Raw genomic sequence first — 14,331 nt, 5'->3', positions numbered from 1 at the left:
AAAATTAGAGTGACATCCACAAGGTAGAAAAGTAAAGCAAACTGACAGCCAGGCACAGTATGCCAATCTGTGGCCCTGCATACGTGGGGATTGGAAGCAGGAAGATCACTGAAGTCCAAGAGCTTGAGGCTGACCTGGACACCACAGGAAGACCCTGTCTTGAGAGGAAAGGCAGATGCATGCTATTATAGCAGTATAAAGAGCTAAGAACACCAGGCCTCAAGAACAATACGGCTCTCAGATCCTCACTGTCACTGTTGAACTATGTCACTGGTGTGTCAGGGCCACCACCACCCTCCCAGTGTGTCACTGCTCTTTGTTTAGAAAGGGTCTCCCCCAATGCTCATTCTGAAAAGTTTCAGACAGGGACACGAGCAGATACATGTGTCTACCATAAAAGAATACAGAACACTGGGTGTGATGGCACCCACCTTTACTCCCCGTGCTGGGGAAGCAGAGGCAGGAGAATCTCTGTGAGTTCAAGGCCAATCTGGGCTACATAGCAAATTCCAGAACAGTTATGACTTAAAAAAAAAAAAAACAAAGCCAGGCAGTGGAGGCGCACGCCTTTGATCCCAGCACCTGGGAGGCAGAGGCAGGCGGATTTCTGAGTTTGAGGCCAGCCTGGTCTACAGAGTGAGTTCCAGGACAGCCAGGGCTACACAGAGAAACCCTGTCGCGAAAAAACAAAAAAATAAATAAACAAAAAACAAAACCAAAAACAGACAAAACAAACAAACAAACAAAAACCCTGCCACTAAGAGAATTAAAAAACAAAAGTACAGATAAGCTCACTCCACTTATGCACTTTCTAATTAGATATTAGAAAGCCTTCAGTATATTCTTTTCAAAATACAGTCACTTTTGCATTACACGGTGCTGCCGAGATAGCCGGGACAGCCACAGGACTCTACCTGATTCCCCAGTCCTTGGTCACATCTTACACAAGTGTCAGGACTGAAAAACTGACTAAAACCTAATCTCCAGGCTTTGGGTAGAGGGTCTCTATTTTTTCTGCACGTTTCCTTTTGCCAGCTCGGGATGAGCCTTTCATACCTGTGACTGTCATATTAGCCGCAGGCACCATGTGCTTCTGGAACACTTCCGGGTGATGAACCCAGCAAGTGCCCAAACCCAAGCCCATCTCTGCAGGACCGTAGCCTCTCAGCCTTTCTGCGGGCACATCTGACTATTTCCCCACAGAAGAACTTCCTTTCTACCCTCTGCCATCCATTTCCATGTCACACACCTAGCTTACAGCTCCAACATGGCCTCCCACATCCCCAGCTGTAAGCAGCATTCCTGACACTGTATCTCCATCACCTCACAGCAAAGGGACCAGCCAGGCCCAGCATCACTTCCCATCAGGCCATGGGTTGTCAAGGTCCCTTCTTTACAGAAGGAACTCCCTGGCTAGAGTTCAGGCCATGATCACAGCCCTTGATCAGTAGGGATGGTCCCCAGTCCCCTATGTCCACACCTATATGCCTTTGGCAGCTTTGTAGCTCCCGGGAAGGCTTACCGCCATCTCTTCAGAATAGGTAAGTCGGACATAGGCTGAGCTAATGGAGAGCATGCGACTTTTAAACAAGCTGCGCAGCCAGTTTCTCGTGGTGGCCAGGGCCTCCTGAAGGGTGCTTGTCACCAAGTCTTCGTAAGATTTTTCGGGCAGCCCCTCGTCAGTATGCTGTAGACACAAGAGAGGGATTACAAAATCTATAGTCACCATCGATCCAGAAGACCTGAGTCTGATCCCCAGAACCCATAGGATGGAAGGAGAAAATTGACTCTTACAAGTAGTCCTGACTTCCAGACCCAGACCATGGTGTGGGCTCTGTGTCTCTGTCTCTGTCTGGGTCTTTCTCACATACACTCATGCGTGCACATGCAAATGCACATACATGCATACATACACGCAGTATAAATTTTGTAAAGAAAAACTAAAAGGAATAACATTAAAATATACATTTAACTATCTATCTCCCATCGATAAAGTCAGAGTTGTGTTTGTGAAGAAAGTCAGTGAAAAGACAGTGAAAAAGTCCGCTAGCATTTCCAAATGGAGGCGCACAGACTCAGGTGGGGGAGTGACCCACAACAATGAGAGAACACTATCTCAGCTGCACAAGGCAACTGAAGGTGACAAGAAGAATCAAGTTCAGAAGCCGGGCGTGGTGGCGCCCAGCAGAGGCAGGTGGACTTCTGAGTTCGAGGCCAGCCTAGTCTACAGAGTGAGTTCCAGAACAGCCAGGGCTACACAGAGAAACCCTGTCTCAAAAAACCAAAAAAAAAAAAAAAAAAAAAAATCAAGTTCAAAGAGAGGTAGGAAGATCTGACGAGGCAGCCACGGAATGCAGCTCTCTCCGGCAAGCACAAAGGACTGCAAGCTGGTGAAGGTGCAGGTGTACTGGGCCACCTCTAGGGACACCAATTTTGCTCTTCAGTTTAACTTAAAGTTCCCAAGGGGAAAACAAGGAGTGGACCTGTGCTCAGGGTAGGATGGTCCCCAGTGTGTTCTGTCAACAGTGGGAAAGAAGTACCCAGTTAACAGTGGGGTTCTGCTCTTTAGCTTGCCCTTGGACATCAGAAGCCTGGCCTACCACCTCCCTCCCTCCCTCCAACCCAAGCCCCAGAACTGCCTCCAGCCCAGAGAGAGCTCAGCTGGAACAGAGAGCCTCAGTCAACTCCCTCATGGCTGAATCAGCTCGGATTCCCTTTCAAATTGAGGTTACCGGAAGCCTACGCCTCCAATACAGTGTCAGACGAACAAGTCCCACTCACCCCTGGAGGACTGAGCTCAAGCAGTTTACAGATAAGCTCAGCAGACAGGGCAGGAATCTCAAAGAACTGGTGGTTAGCTGTGATGTTGCAGACAGTTTCATGGAGGGTCAAACACTCAGTCAAGTAGATCTGTAGCAGGTTCTCCCCAAAGATCCTACCCAAAAAAAGTACAGAGAAATCATTGAAATAGGTGAGAAATGAGAATAGCGAAGAGGGGAAGAAAAAGGTTAAATTAAAAAGAGCGGGTCCTCTGTGTGGGGTGTCTCCTGGCCTACACGTGCTGGTTCGTGTTTACTGAGTGTGTTTGCACACGGGGCAAGCAGGGGTTTAACTACTCAGCATGCCTGACATGCTGGGTTTCAATCCTCAGTTTGCAAAAGAAAAAGGGGGTGGAGGCTGGAGAAAGGGCTCAGTAGTCAAAAGCACTTGCTGTACTATCGGAGGACTTAAAGTCTGGGTCCCCACAGAACAAATGTCTGTGACTCCAACTCATGGCAGCTGCAGGCTGAAGTCAAGGCAGAAAAAGATCTGACCATCAGCACTGGTCTCTCCCCACTTCCTGACTTCAGATGCAGCTCGAGACCTGCTTCCTGCTCCCCTGACAGGGCTTCCCCACCGGTGTGGACTGTAGCCCTCAAACAGTGAGAGAGAACTCACCCTTCCTCCAACTGCCTGTGCTCGGCTCCTGGTCAGAGCCAGGGGAACAGGAAGTCATACGATCACGTTTGACTTCTCCAAACGCCTGATTGCCTCCAGATGGAAGCCAGGACTCGGGAAGTACCGTGAAGGGACACACAGCAAATGGAGCAGGGGCAAACCTTGATCAGCCAGAGCTGGACACACAGCGCTTCATGGCTTGGAAAGCGTGGTGTTGGTTTGCAATCTCCCCAGTGAGGCAGCATGTGTGCAGGAAGCTGTGGCCAGCAGGGACAGCCACCATTCCTCCCAGAGCTGTGTGGAAAACAAAGCTGCCTTTGGCCTCTCTACTTACCTGTGCTGATAAATGTCCACAAGGTGCATCAGCATTTTAAAGACGTTCTCGACATCCTAAGACAGTGAAGAGAAGGGAGGATGTAATCTTGACGTGGCTGTGTTTGTGGAGATTGAGCCAAGAAAAGAAAGGCCTCTGGACACACAGAGCACTGATTCCAAACAGCTACGCTTCTGCCTCACATTAGTAAAGTCACAATACAAAATCACAAGGCTTTCTGTCTTCTGAGCATACCTGTGTGTGTGTGTGTGTGTGTGTGTGTGTGTGTGTGTGTGTGTGTGTGTGTGTGTGTGTTTTCACACGTGTGTAGTAGACTGTGTTTGCTCAGAAGCCATCCATTTGCTTCTGAGACAGCATCTCTCATTGGCTTGGAAATCACCAGTTAAGTGGCTGGACAGTAAGCAAGGATCTGGCCCCTGTAAGTGCAGGCCACAGTGTGCTGGGAGTCAGTGTGGTTCCATTCATTCAGATCCTCAAGCTTGTGTGGCAGGCAGGCACTTTACCAAATGGACCATCACCCAGCCTGATAGATCCATGTTCTCTGTGTGTCTCAGGTCACACCCACCCTGCCTTAGAGTTCCACCAAGCACAGCTGTTTAAAGAAATTAAGATAGAAGTTGAAAAAGCTATTGATAAACTCAGGCAAACTAGCCTTTGCCCACAGGAAACATCACCACACCTAGCAGAACCAACGTCATTACATCTGACTAAATCTACACGCCACCACCACCCCCACCCCACCCCTCTCGTGTGTGTGTGTGTGTGTGTGTGTGTGTTTTCACTCCTCCCTCACTCACCTCTCTTTCCTTGGGCTTGTGGTGCTGAGGATGAGACTCGGGCTTTTGCTCTAACACTGAGTGCTCCCCGCCCTGTGGCAGTTAACCTGTTCTTCCTAAGCCAGCACTTGCTAACCTGTCCCCACAACACACCTTCTTCATGTTCTGGTTTGAGATCTTCCTTAGCCCTGGAAGACGGTATGAAATCCCTTGCAAACAGTCCAGGACCCTCACGGGCACATCACTCAGGTAGTCTATGGAGTTCTCCAAGTAGGAAGATAAGCTTTCAAGAGGGACCACGCTGAGCCAGGAGCGGAAGAGGTACTCATCCACGCGCAGCAGGGCCATCTTACTCTGCATGAACTGGAGGGGCTGGCTCCTGGGGAAAGGCAACACACGGCACGGTGAGACGGCAGCAGTCAGGACAGCAGGCTCTGATCTAAAGGGTTGCAATGCTTTGTGGGAAACGAAAGTCAAGGTACCCCTGAAGACTGGATGATTCCTTCCAGACCATGAGGGGCTCTCTGCTTCATCCTGTACCATATCAGGGGCAGAACTGGATGGAGCGGCAAGCTTTGTGTGGATTCAGTTGGCAGAAACTGAGACCCAAGAGCCCAGGGTGACTGCTCATCCCTGTCGCTGTGGTCAGCCTGCATCAGGATCCAATCCAACAACTGTCTTGGTTCTTAGCCCCACACCACCACCACTGGATGTCACCACACACTGTAAGCTGGTCATAGTCCTGACCCCTGTACACGTTTCTACCCAAGACTCCACCAAAGCCACCACCCCAGAGGCCAAGGTTCACCATGATGCCCCACAGCACAACATGCCGCTGTTATTCCTAAAGTTCTGGGAAAGACAGCAGCTGCAGATGGTACCCTGGGCATCATGGCAGGGGTCGTGGGACTTCCTCCATAATGCTACTCTCCACTGTGCCGCTGGCCACCTCCCACACAGAGTACAGACGCTGTTTGTCACTCTCTGAGTCACACCCATCCCTAACCAGGGATCTGCAAGGCTAAGTGGGGTTAACAGTTGACTGTGCTCAGGATCACTTGAGGTCTTACCTTCTGTTTTATCAAATAACCTATACTCAGTAACTTATGGAAATTGGAAGATTTCTGAAAATAAGGATCCAAGTGCAAGGCGGCGGCAGCAGTGATGGTGCTTCCTAACAGGTCGGGGGAGATGTTGTAAAAATACATTTTCTTCTAAGTTCTATTTAGTGTCAAGGCTTCTCAGAAACTTCAAATTCTACCCCCACTTCCATAAACTTACCAGATGATATATGAACTTAATGCATGCATGCACGTGCATGCTCGCAAAAGAAAAAAGTATAGATTTGATGCCTTGAATCTAATTTTCCTATGGAACTCTTTTTGTTTGATTGTTTTGTTGTTTCTCAAGACGGGGTTTCTCTGCATGTCTCTAGCTGTCCTGGTACGCACTCTGTATTCCAGGGTGGCCTCGCCCCCAGAGATCCACCTGCCTCTGGCCCCTGGCCCCTGGCCCCTGGCCCCTGGCCCCTGGCCCCTGGCCCCTGCCTCTGCCTCTGCCTCCGCCTCCCAGGTGCTAGGAGTGAAGGCTTCAGCAGGTCCTAAAGCACACAAAGCACCCATGTTGTCATTGGCACTGAAATGTACGCCACCCCCAGCTCTGGGCTGCTGACGGCCAAATTGTTCTTCGTAACTATGTTGATGCTAAAGGACCCTCGTTCCTGCTGTCCTCGGGGGTGGGAACAGGGTCAGTGTGCGTGCAGCCTGGGGATCTGGGATTGGTGTCAGAGGTGCAGCTCTTCAGCTTACCTAGTGGGTGCTTTGTCCCGAAACTCTGAGAAGGAGATTCCTTCAAGGCCTGCCCAGGTGTCCTCGGGCTGGCTCTTGGAGTTCTTCTTGGGTGGAGACTTCTGCATGCAGGTGTGCAGGAGGGGTAAGATACCCAGCCAACGGTCACATCTCTCGTCTATGCACCTGAGGCATAGGTTTGTCAAGTATATACGCCATCTAGAAGGGAATGAAGGAGTCGGTGCGGGGAGGATGGCCCAGTGGTCTATGACCACCACCTGCAGAGCCCAAGGTACACTGTGCATGACTGGACAGGGTCCACACCAGGAGATGGTTCTGTCATAAGAAAGTCAGGTTATTCCAGCCCCACTCCTAAAGCAACCCTCAAGGAATCCCCAGAGCAGATTCCTACCAGAGTCCTCTCCTACACTTCACAGCTGAGAGAATGTCTAAAACACAGGAAGCCATGCAAGGGCTGCCCAGGGAAGGCCGCCTGATGTGACTTTCAAGTCTTATCAAACCAGCCTCAAGGGATGCTGTGAAAGCCCAAGCTGGGGTCACTGTGCTTGAGGGGGAGGGGGGTCACCTCCAAATGTGCTGTGACCCAGCAGGGTTAACAAGCTTCCTAGTCCGAGTGGCCCAGGGGGAGCCCAGGAAACCCATCCCGGCTTCCATGGACGCTGAGACGCCCGGGCAAGCACTGAGAACTCATCTTGTACTCCTTGACTCTGAACTAATAGATGTGGTTGCCCCTAGACTGGCTTCAAATTCATGGGCTCAAAGGATTCTCCCACCTCAGCCTGCCAGGCATCTGGGACTACAGACATGCAACATGCACTACCCAAAGCTCCATTACGCCCAACTCACACCCAAAGCCCAGCACTCAGCAAGTTTAGGGCAGACATCTCATGAGTCCGAGCAGCCTGGGCTACTTACAAAAAAAAAAAAAAAAAAAAAGGTAATGATACTGGGGCTGGAGAAAAGGCTCCACAGCTAAGAGCACTATTTCTCTTGCAGAGAATCCGGGGCTCACAGCTGTCTGTAACCATTTCCAGGAGATCCAACACCTTTTTCCAGCCACTGTAGGCACCAGGCATACACATGGTGTGCAAATGTACATGCAGTTGAATCACCCAGACACATAAGATAAGAAATAAATAGGAGCCGGGCACGCCTTTAATCCCAGTACTCGGGAGGCAGAGGCAGGCGGATTTCTGAGTTCGAGGCCAGCCTGGTCTACAGAGTGAGTTCCAGGACAGCCAGGGCTACCCTGTCTCAAAAAAAAAAAAAAAAAAAAAAAAGAGAGAAAGAAAGGAAGGAAGGAAGGAAGGAAGGAAGGAAGGAAGGAAGGAAGGAAGAGGAAATACCTTTGACGAATGCGGAGGACAGGGCTCAGGTCGCTGTGGAGGGCTTCTGGTGAGCCAGCACTCGGAATGAGGAGATAGCACAGCGAATCCAGGTCCTTTTTGGGTACAGTAAATTCAGCTGCTTCCACCATGAAAAGGATGCTCAGGCCCAACGTCAGCTTACTCCTCACAGGGCAGTCAGCAGGCAGAGACTCCCCACTCTTTCCTTCCAGGAATGGGGCCATCTGCTTTTTCACGTGCTCCCACAGGTTCGTCCAAACCTGGTCCCAGGAGGGAAGGATGTGTGAACATGGAGGGCACACTCAGAGGCGGGGTGACTGTGCCAGGGACAGAGACAGCAGAGCAGGGAGCACACCCAGGAGCACTTGCCTCTCCCCTTCTACACCACTGAAGCACACAGGTGCTCAGTCCCAGGCCTGCAGCTCGGGAATGTGCGGAGGTGGTATCCTAGAGACAGCCACACCACAGCGTAGGGAAGGTGTAAAGAGGAGCCTGCCCTTTCTGAGAGATCAGACAAATCCTGGAGGCGGTGCACAGAGGAAACCCCTGAGGAAGAGGGCATAAGGTCCTCCTCCTGCCCCCAATCTGTACTCAGCCCACTCAGTGCAGGGGTCAACTAGCCTCTAGTTGGTCAAGGGACACTGTCTACTCCAGAGCTGCTGGTACCAGTGGGGAGTGGGTACCTCTTTCTCCTCATATTGCAGACTGGTCCATTTCCTTGCACGGCCATCATGAATCATGGGCTCTCGGACCACCGAGTAAAACTGCAGGAATTGAGTCATGAAACTCTGCAGGTTGATGTCACTCCAGGGCTGGAGCACGCTGAAGATGCGGTCCAGCATGACCACAGCAGCCTGCTTCTTCCCTTTCAACAGTTCCTTTCTTGTACTATCGAGGATGCGGTTCTTGGCTTGCTGGAAAAACCCAGTGGACCTCATGCAGATTATGTCATCATACTGATGCCAGTCTGAGGGGACAGAAGGATGGGTGTTGGGGTTGGCCTGGTGCTGCTAAATGCATTCAAATGCGAAATTCTGAACTAATAGATGTGGTTGCCCCAAGAGGGAATTGGGGCACACCAGCTTTTGCTATGTAAACCTTCCTTCCCAAGTTAATTGGTCAATAAAAAGTTAAAGCCTGCCGGGCGGTGCTGGTGCATGCCTTTAATCCCAGCACTTGGGAGGCAGAGGCAGGTGGATTTCTGAGTTTGAGGCCAGCCTGATCTACAGAGTGAGTTCCAGGACAGCCAAGGCTACACAGAGAAACCCTGTCTGGAAAAACCAAAACCAAAAACCAAAAACAAAAACAAAAAAAAACAAGTTAAAGCCTGTGATTGAGCAGTAGAGAGAGGTGGCCAGACTTCCTAGGAGGGAGATAGGAACTCTGGAAAGAAGAAAGAAGAAGGGCTTTGTCACTGGGAGACGAGGAGCTATGGGCCTGGAGGGTATGGCTAGCCACCTAGCTTGGACGGGGCTAGGTGTCAGGTTGACTTATCTGACCTAGCTGAGAGTCTGCCCAGGTAAGGCCTCAGCTCTGAAATATTAAAAGGTCTCTGTGTGGCTATTGGGGAACTAGCCAGTTAAGGAATAACTACAGCATATTAACTCCCAGCATTAATTAATACAGACAGAATATTTCATTCATTTTACATGAGTGAGCTCTAAATCCCTGAAACCTGGCCTCCCCTAGAAGGCAGAGTGTAAGAGAACAACAACTAGAGGCAGGACAAAGGGAAAACCCATATGATGTGCTCATGATCAGCTAGCACAGGCATGTACCTGTGGCGCCCAAAGTCAGCAGTGGGAACCCTGGGCTGGACTGGGCATGGAGCTCACTGGTAGAGTGGCTGCTTTAGCACATAAAAGCCCCAGATCGCCTGCACCATATACACACGGGAGGAAAGAAGGGCACCAGCAATGCCAGTGATCTTTGACTATACGGCCAAGGCCAATCTTAAAAAAAATAAAGACAAGGGCGCTTGCTGGCTGCTCTAGTAGAGGACTGTGGTTCGGCTCCCAGCACCCACGCGATGGCTCACAACAGCCTGCATGTCCAGTTCTGGGGGATCTGATGCCCTTTTCTGGCTTCTGGGCACACATGTGATACAGATACACATACATGTACACATTGGAGCCAGACCGACCCCAACCCAAGACTTTCTCAGAGGCCCCAATGAAAGGACAAAGGGAAGTTTAGTTTTGTATCCTTGTCCAGAAGTGGGCATGGCAGAGCCAAATCCAGGGCTGCCAGAGAGGTTTCAGGGGACCCAAGTCTTCAAGCGGCTGTGTCTGAGAAATACTGTGTTCTCTTTGCCAACATCGTCTGACTTGGCTCTCTGCTAACCTTGGCCATGCCCCCCCCCCCCGTCCCCCCCCCCCCCGCCGTAATATATAAGTACTCACAGATGCACGCACGTACACACGTACACACACACAAAATAAAAAATTAATCTGTCTTTCAAAAAATAAAAAAAATGAAACAAAAATTTAAAGAGCAGCCTGGGTAACATAGTCAAATTTTGTCTTTAAAAAAAAATTATGGGAGGGCTGGATAGATGGCTCAGCAGTTAAGAGCACTGACTGCTCTTCCAGAGGTCCCTTCCCAGCAACCATATGGTGCCTCACAGCCATCTGTAATGGGATCCCATGCCCTCTCCTAGTATCTGAAAATAGCTACAGTTACTCATATAAAATAAATACATAGATCTTAAGAAGCCATTTATTTTTTTAAATTATGGGATCTGTGGAGACAACTCAGTTGATAAAGGTCCCTGCTGTCACTCCTAATAAATTGTCCTCTGACCTCCAAAAGCATGGCCTGGCTTCTTGTGGTGTAAACACACATACACAGAAACACACACACACACAAATAAACGTGATAAAATATTTTTAAAGTTATTTAAAATGCTGAGACCCTGAGTTCCATTGTCAGCACTGAGAAAAAGCAAAGGCTACACTGAGTACAGCCACAGGCTGGGGAAGAGGCTCAGCAGGGACTCCACCTGTCTCCCCTGCCCTCCCAACACACACACACACACACACACACACACACACACTCGCACGTGTGCACACACATGCACTCACACACACACACTCTCGCACATGCACGCGCACGCGCACACACACACACTCCACACCAAGTACTGCTTCATCAACTCAAACAATGAACCGAGTAGTAAAATAACTCAAGACTCTGGCCTCTGACAGAGGGAGAAGAAAGGAATTTAGCAAGGGTTCTGTGGCCCACATGGGTGCAAGGCTGAAGAACACAGGGACCTTCTGAAAACCCCAGCAAAATGGAAGCAGCATAAAGACGGAGAAGCACCACATGGGAGTGAAAAGAAGTGACAAACACGGGAAAGACTTGGCCCTTCTCTGAAACGGCACCTTCAAAGCCACCTTCTGTCAGTTCTGGAAGTCAGATCACTGCCCCTCCTGCCCCACCCTTGGTCCCACAGAGCTCCTCCTAGCAGGAGCCATTTCCCTGCTTTCTTCACATGGGGGTGGGGAAGGGGTGGGGGTTAAGTCAAACCAGCTTGCAAAGGCAACTTTACTCAAAGAGCCAGAGGCGGGGCCAGGGCCAAGCAGAGGACCCAAACCCTGATTTCTGCTCCCCAAGCAGCCAGGGAGTTGACTGGCTCAGGGTTCTCAGACAGCTTACCTCCATTGCCCAAGGAGGTAGAGACAACTCGCAGACAACGATTCACGTGTTCTCCTTTCTTCTGTGCCTGTTCATAGATGAACTCATATTCCACAGTATCCTTGCTACTGCCACCACGGTGAATGACATACTTATAAGGGATGGGTTTGTCCAGGCTCTGTCTGGGAATGTCCATTTTGCCCTCGACGAGAGATCCCAGGTCATGCAGGTCTCTGTGGAGGAACATAATATAGCAATTTACCAGAGAACACGTCATGGAAGCCCAGCCCCAAGGCTATAGTATTTTTAAGGGCATTTCCAGCCAGAACCCAAAAAGAAATGCATGCTGGAGAAGGAAACTGAAACACTCATTTTCAAACCGGGCAGTGGTGGCTCACACCTCTAATCTCAGCACTCATGAGGCAGATGCAGGCTGGCCTCTGTGAGTCTGAGGCCAGCCTGGTCTACAGAGTGAGTTCCGGGACAGCTACATAGAAAAACACTGTCTCAAAAATTTTAAAAAGAAACACTTATTTTCCACCAATCTTGGTGGTCCACACCTCTGATCTCAAACTCAGGAGGCTGATGAGGCAGGAGGATTATTGTGAGTTCCAGGCCAACCAGGGCAGAAGAATGAGACCGTATTTCAAATAAGCAAACCAAAACAAAAGAAAAAGAAGAAAGCAAAGGAAGAGTGGATGGAGTACACACAACATTTGTCACATGACCACTGACAGATGCCCTGTGAGGGTCAGCGGCAGCTCCAATCCCTAGATACTCACTGGGTGCAGTACATCTCGCATGCATCAGTCCAGCCTTTCTGCCCAAGTCCTTCTCCGCCTCTGACATACACTTTGTGCTCCTCCGGATTGAATCCAAAGTGACGGGAGACAATAGCGTGGAAGTACACAGTGACTGTATCCCGTGGGTTAAACGCACTGGGAAGAACAAGATGAAAACACTGGCTGCCAGAGTGCATGCACACATGCAGGCAGGCATACACACACACATACATGTGCACAAATGCAGGCATACACACACACACACACACATACATGTGCACAAATGCAGGCACGCACACACACATGTGCACACACAGCATCATAATTTCTCTGCTGTGGGTCAACATGCCTAAGTGCATGTGCCAGCCATTCAGGCTCAGATACACTGACACAGCAAGCCACTGCTTCTCCCAGCTAGAAAGGAGGCACCACCCAGCCCCAGCATGCTAGGGACAGTGGGGGTGTAGTGGACTAGGACAGCCGTGTGACTTAGGACTGGTGTCCCAGGAGGGCACTGACAGGAGATGCAGGCTGAGTGGGACAGGAGCTGCACGAAGCTGGCAGAGCCACAACACAAGCATATTGCAAGGGCCCACGTCCTACCTTGTAGGCTCCGGTGCAGCAGCCTGCTGGGGTGCAGCCGCCTGCTGGGTTTTCACAGCTGCTGCAAAGTTTCTGCCCTCTCCTGGCTTCCTCTGATCTTCTGGCTGGGTGTTGCCACCTTCATTACTTTTCCTAACAGGGGTGGCCAACTTGCCTTTGAGTTCAGCTTCCTAGAACAAGCAATTAAGTCCCAGTGCTTAAGACAATATGTGTCTCACATCTGCCAGGGCCCATCCATGCTCAGAACCTGTCAGGGCCTTCTGGTGTGCTTACCATGACACGCAGGAACCCCCCACTCTTCAACCTTGTCCACAGCCCATCTATCCCTCATCTCTAAGAACAGGCCCACCACATCCTACCTTAGGACCTTGGCCCGTGCCATTCCCTGTCAGGGCACTTTCCAGGGTCTATGGCTCAACCCTCACTTCTGGTTCCTGCTCCCACAGTACCTCCCCAGGTCTCACCCAGCCACCGAAGCCGAGGGAGCTACCTCCTCTCAGAACACCAACCAGCATACCCCCAGGACCCTCCCAGGACTGGTCCCATGTCTCCTCAGAGAACTTCTTCCTTCCTGCTTCTCTCTGGCATGGGAGCTCCATGGAGACAGGCTCTGCCTTGCACATGACATCCTCGTAAACACTGGGCTGTCATGACAGGTTGAGGAAGCCATGCTGACACAAGACGCAAGAGGAGCCCTGCGAGGTGGACACCTCCTTGCTGGACACCTCCTAGCAAGCCAAGCCTCTACCTGGTCTCCGTGCTTGGAGGCTACAGGGCTCACAGGCGAGGGTTTCGGTTTCCGAACATCCTCTCCTGTTTCTTTCCCAGCTGTCTTCACCGGACTGGCCGCAGCATCAATTGGCTGGAAGAAACAGAAACCATCCAAGCCTTGAGTCATGGTGTCGATGATACAAAATGCTCTGGCTCTGACTTCAGTAGGCACCAGCCATAGGGAAGTAACTGAGAGGGGAGCCCTGTCCTGCCCTGTCCAAGGAGCAAGTCCCAGGGAGTGTGGAGACATTGGACCCACAAGACACAGCCCATCCCCGTACCCCATCCCCTGCTGCCATGTTCCAGTCTGTTTCACACTCACCGGCACTTTCTTCTCTTGTCCAGATGTCTCCCCCTTAGATTCAGGTAATGGAGCCTTCTGGGAAGCATCAGTCATCTTAGGGTGGCCTTTGAACGCAGAAAGGGCTGGGCCCCCATCTAGGGGCAGGCCCTTGTCCACTGAGGGCTTAGAGGTATTGAGGTCCTTCACTTCTGCAAGGTCACTGGGAGCAAGGTTGCTCTGAGCGTCGGTGCGTTCTGCAGCCTGACCCTGCAGAGGGCTGCCGCTGCCCTCAGTGTGAACGAAGCCATCCTCCATTGGCATGTTCTCTGTGTCCAGGGGATGCCCAGGCTGGCTGGCCGCACCACCCTGCTGGGCTTGGTTCTGGGGCAAGGCTGAGTTGTGAGATCCAGGACTTGGAGGCATGTCCAGACTCCAGAGGCCAGAGGAAGGTGCCTCTGAGGAAGAAATGGTGCCCTGTCTCTTCCTCCTCCTCTTCTCCTTTTTACTCTAAACAGAGATATTTGTTTACTCCTTAGAGTCTCCATGACCCC

The 14,331-nt window shown here is 50.9% G+C and overlaps 1 protein-coding gene across 6 annotated transcripts in view; it reads right to left on the bottom strand.

Annotated features, from left to right (window-relative positions):
* Rnf213 (ring finger protein 213) overlaps positions 1-14,331 on the bottom strand; it is a 97,469-nt gene that overhangs the window by 64,418 nt on the left and 18,720 nt on the right. For all 6 annotated transcript variants that reach the window (XM_006534633.4, XM_006534630.4, XM_006534631.4 and 3 more), the window contains 12 exons: positions 13,820-14,287; positions 13,475-13,588; positions 12,727-12,896; positions 12,124-12,279; positions 11,363-11,574; positions 8,386-8,669; positions 7,703-7,962; positions 6,357-6,554; positions 4,702-4,927; positions 3,773-3,828; positions 2,782-2,935; positions 1,523-1,687 (listed from right to left, as the gene is read on the bottom strand). In XM_006534633.4, the coding sequence (XP_006534696.1) occupies positions 1,523-1,687; positions 2,782-2,935; positions 3,773-3,828; positions 4,702-4,927; positions 6,357-6,554; positions 7,703-7,962; positions 8,386-8,669; positions 11,363-11,574; positions 12,124-12,279; positions 12,727-12,896; positions 13,475-13,588; positions 13,820-14,287 (2,463 nt within the window). The remainder of the gene's footprint in view (positions 1-1,522; positions 1,688-2,781; positions 2,936-3,772; positions 3,829-4,701; positions 4,928-6,356; positions 6,555-7,702; positions 7,963-8,385; positions 8,670-11,362; positions 11,575-12,123; positions 12,280-12,726; positions 12,897-13,474; positions 13,589-13,819; positions 14,288-14,331) is intronic.

This window comes from Mus musculus, chromosome 11, assembly GCF_000001635.26.
Source record: "Mus musculus strain C57BL/6J chromosome 11, GRCm38.p6 C57BL/6J".
Lineage (NCBI taxonomy): Eukaryota > Metazoa > Chordata > Mammalia > Rodentia > Muridae > Mus > Mus musculus.
The sequence above is the reverse complement of the archived record's forward strand: the minus strand, read 5'-3'. Positions and strand labels throughout refer to the sequence as shown.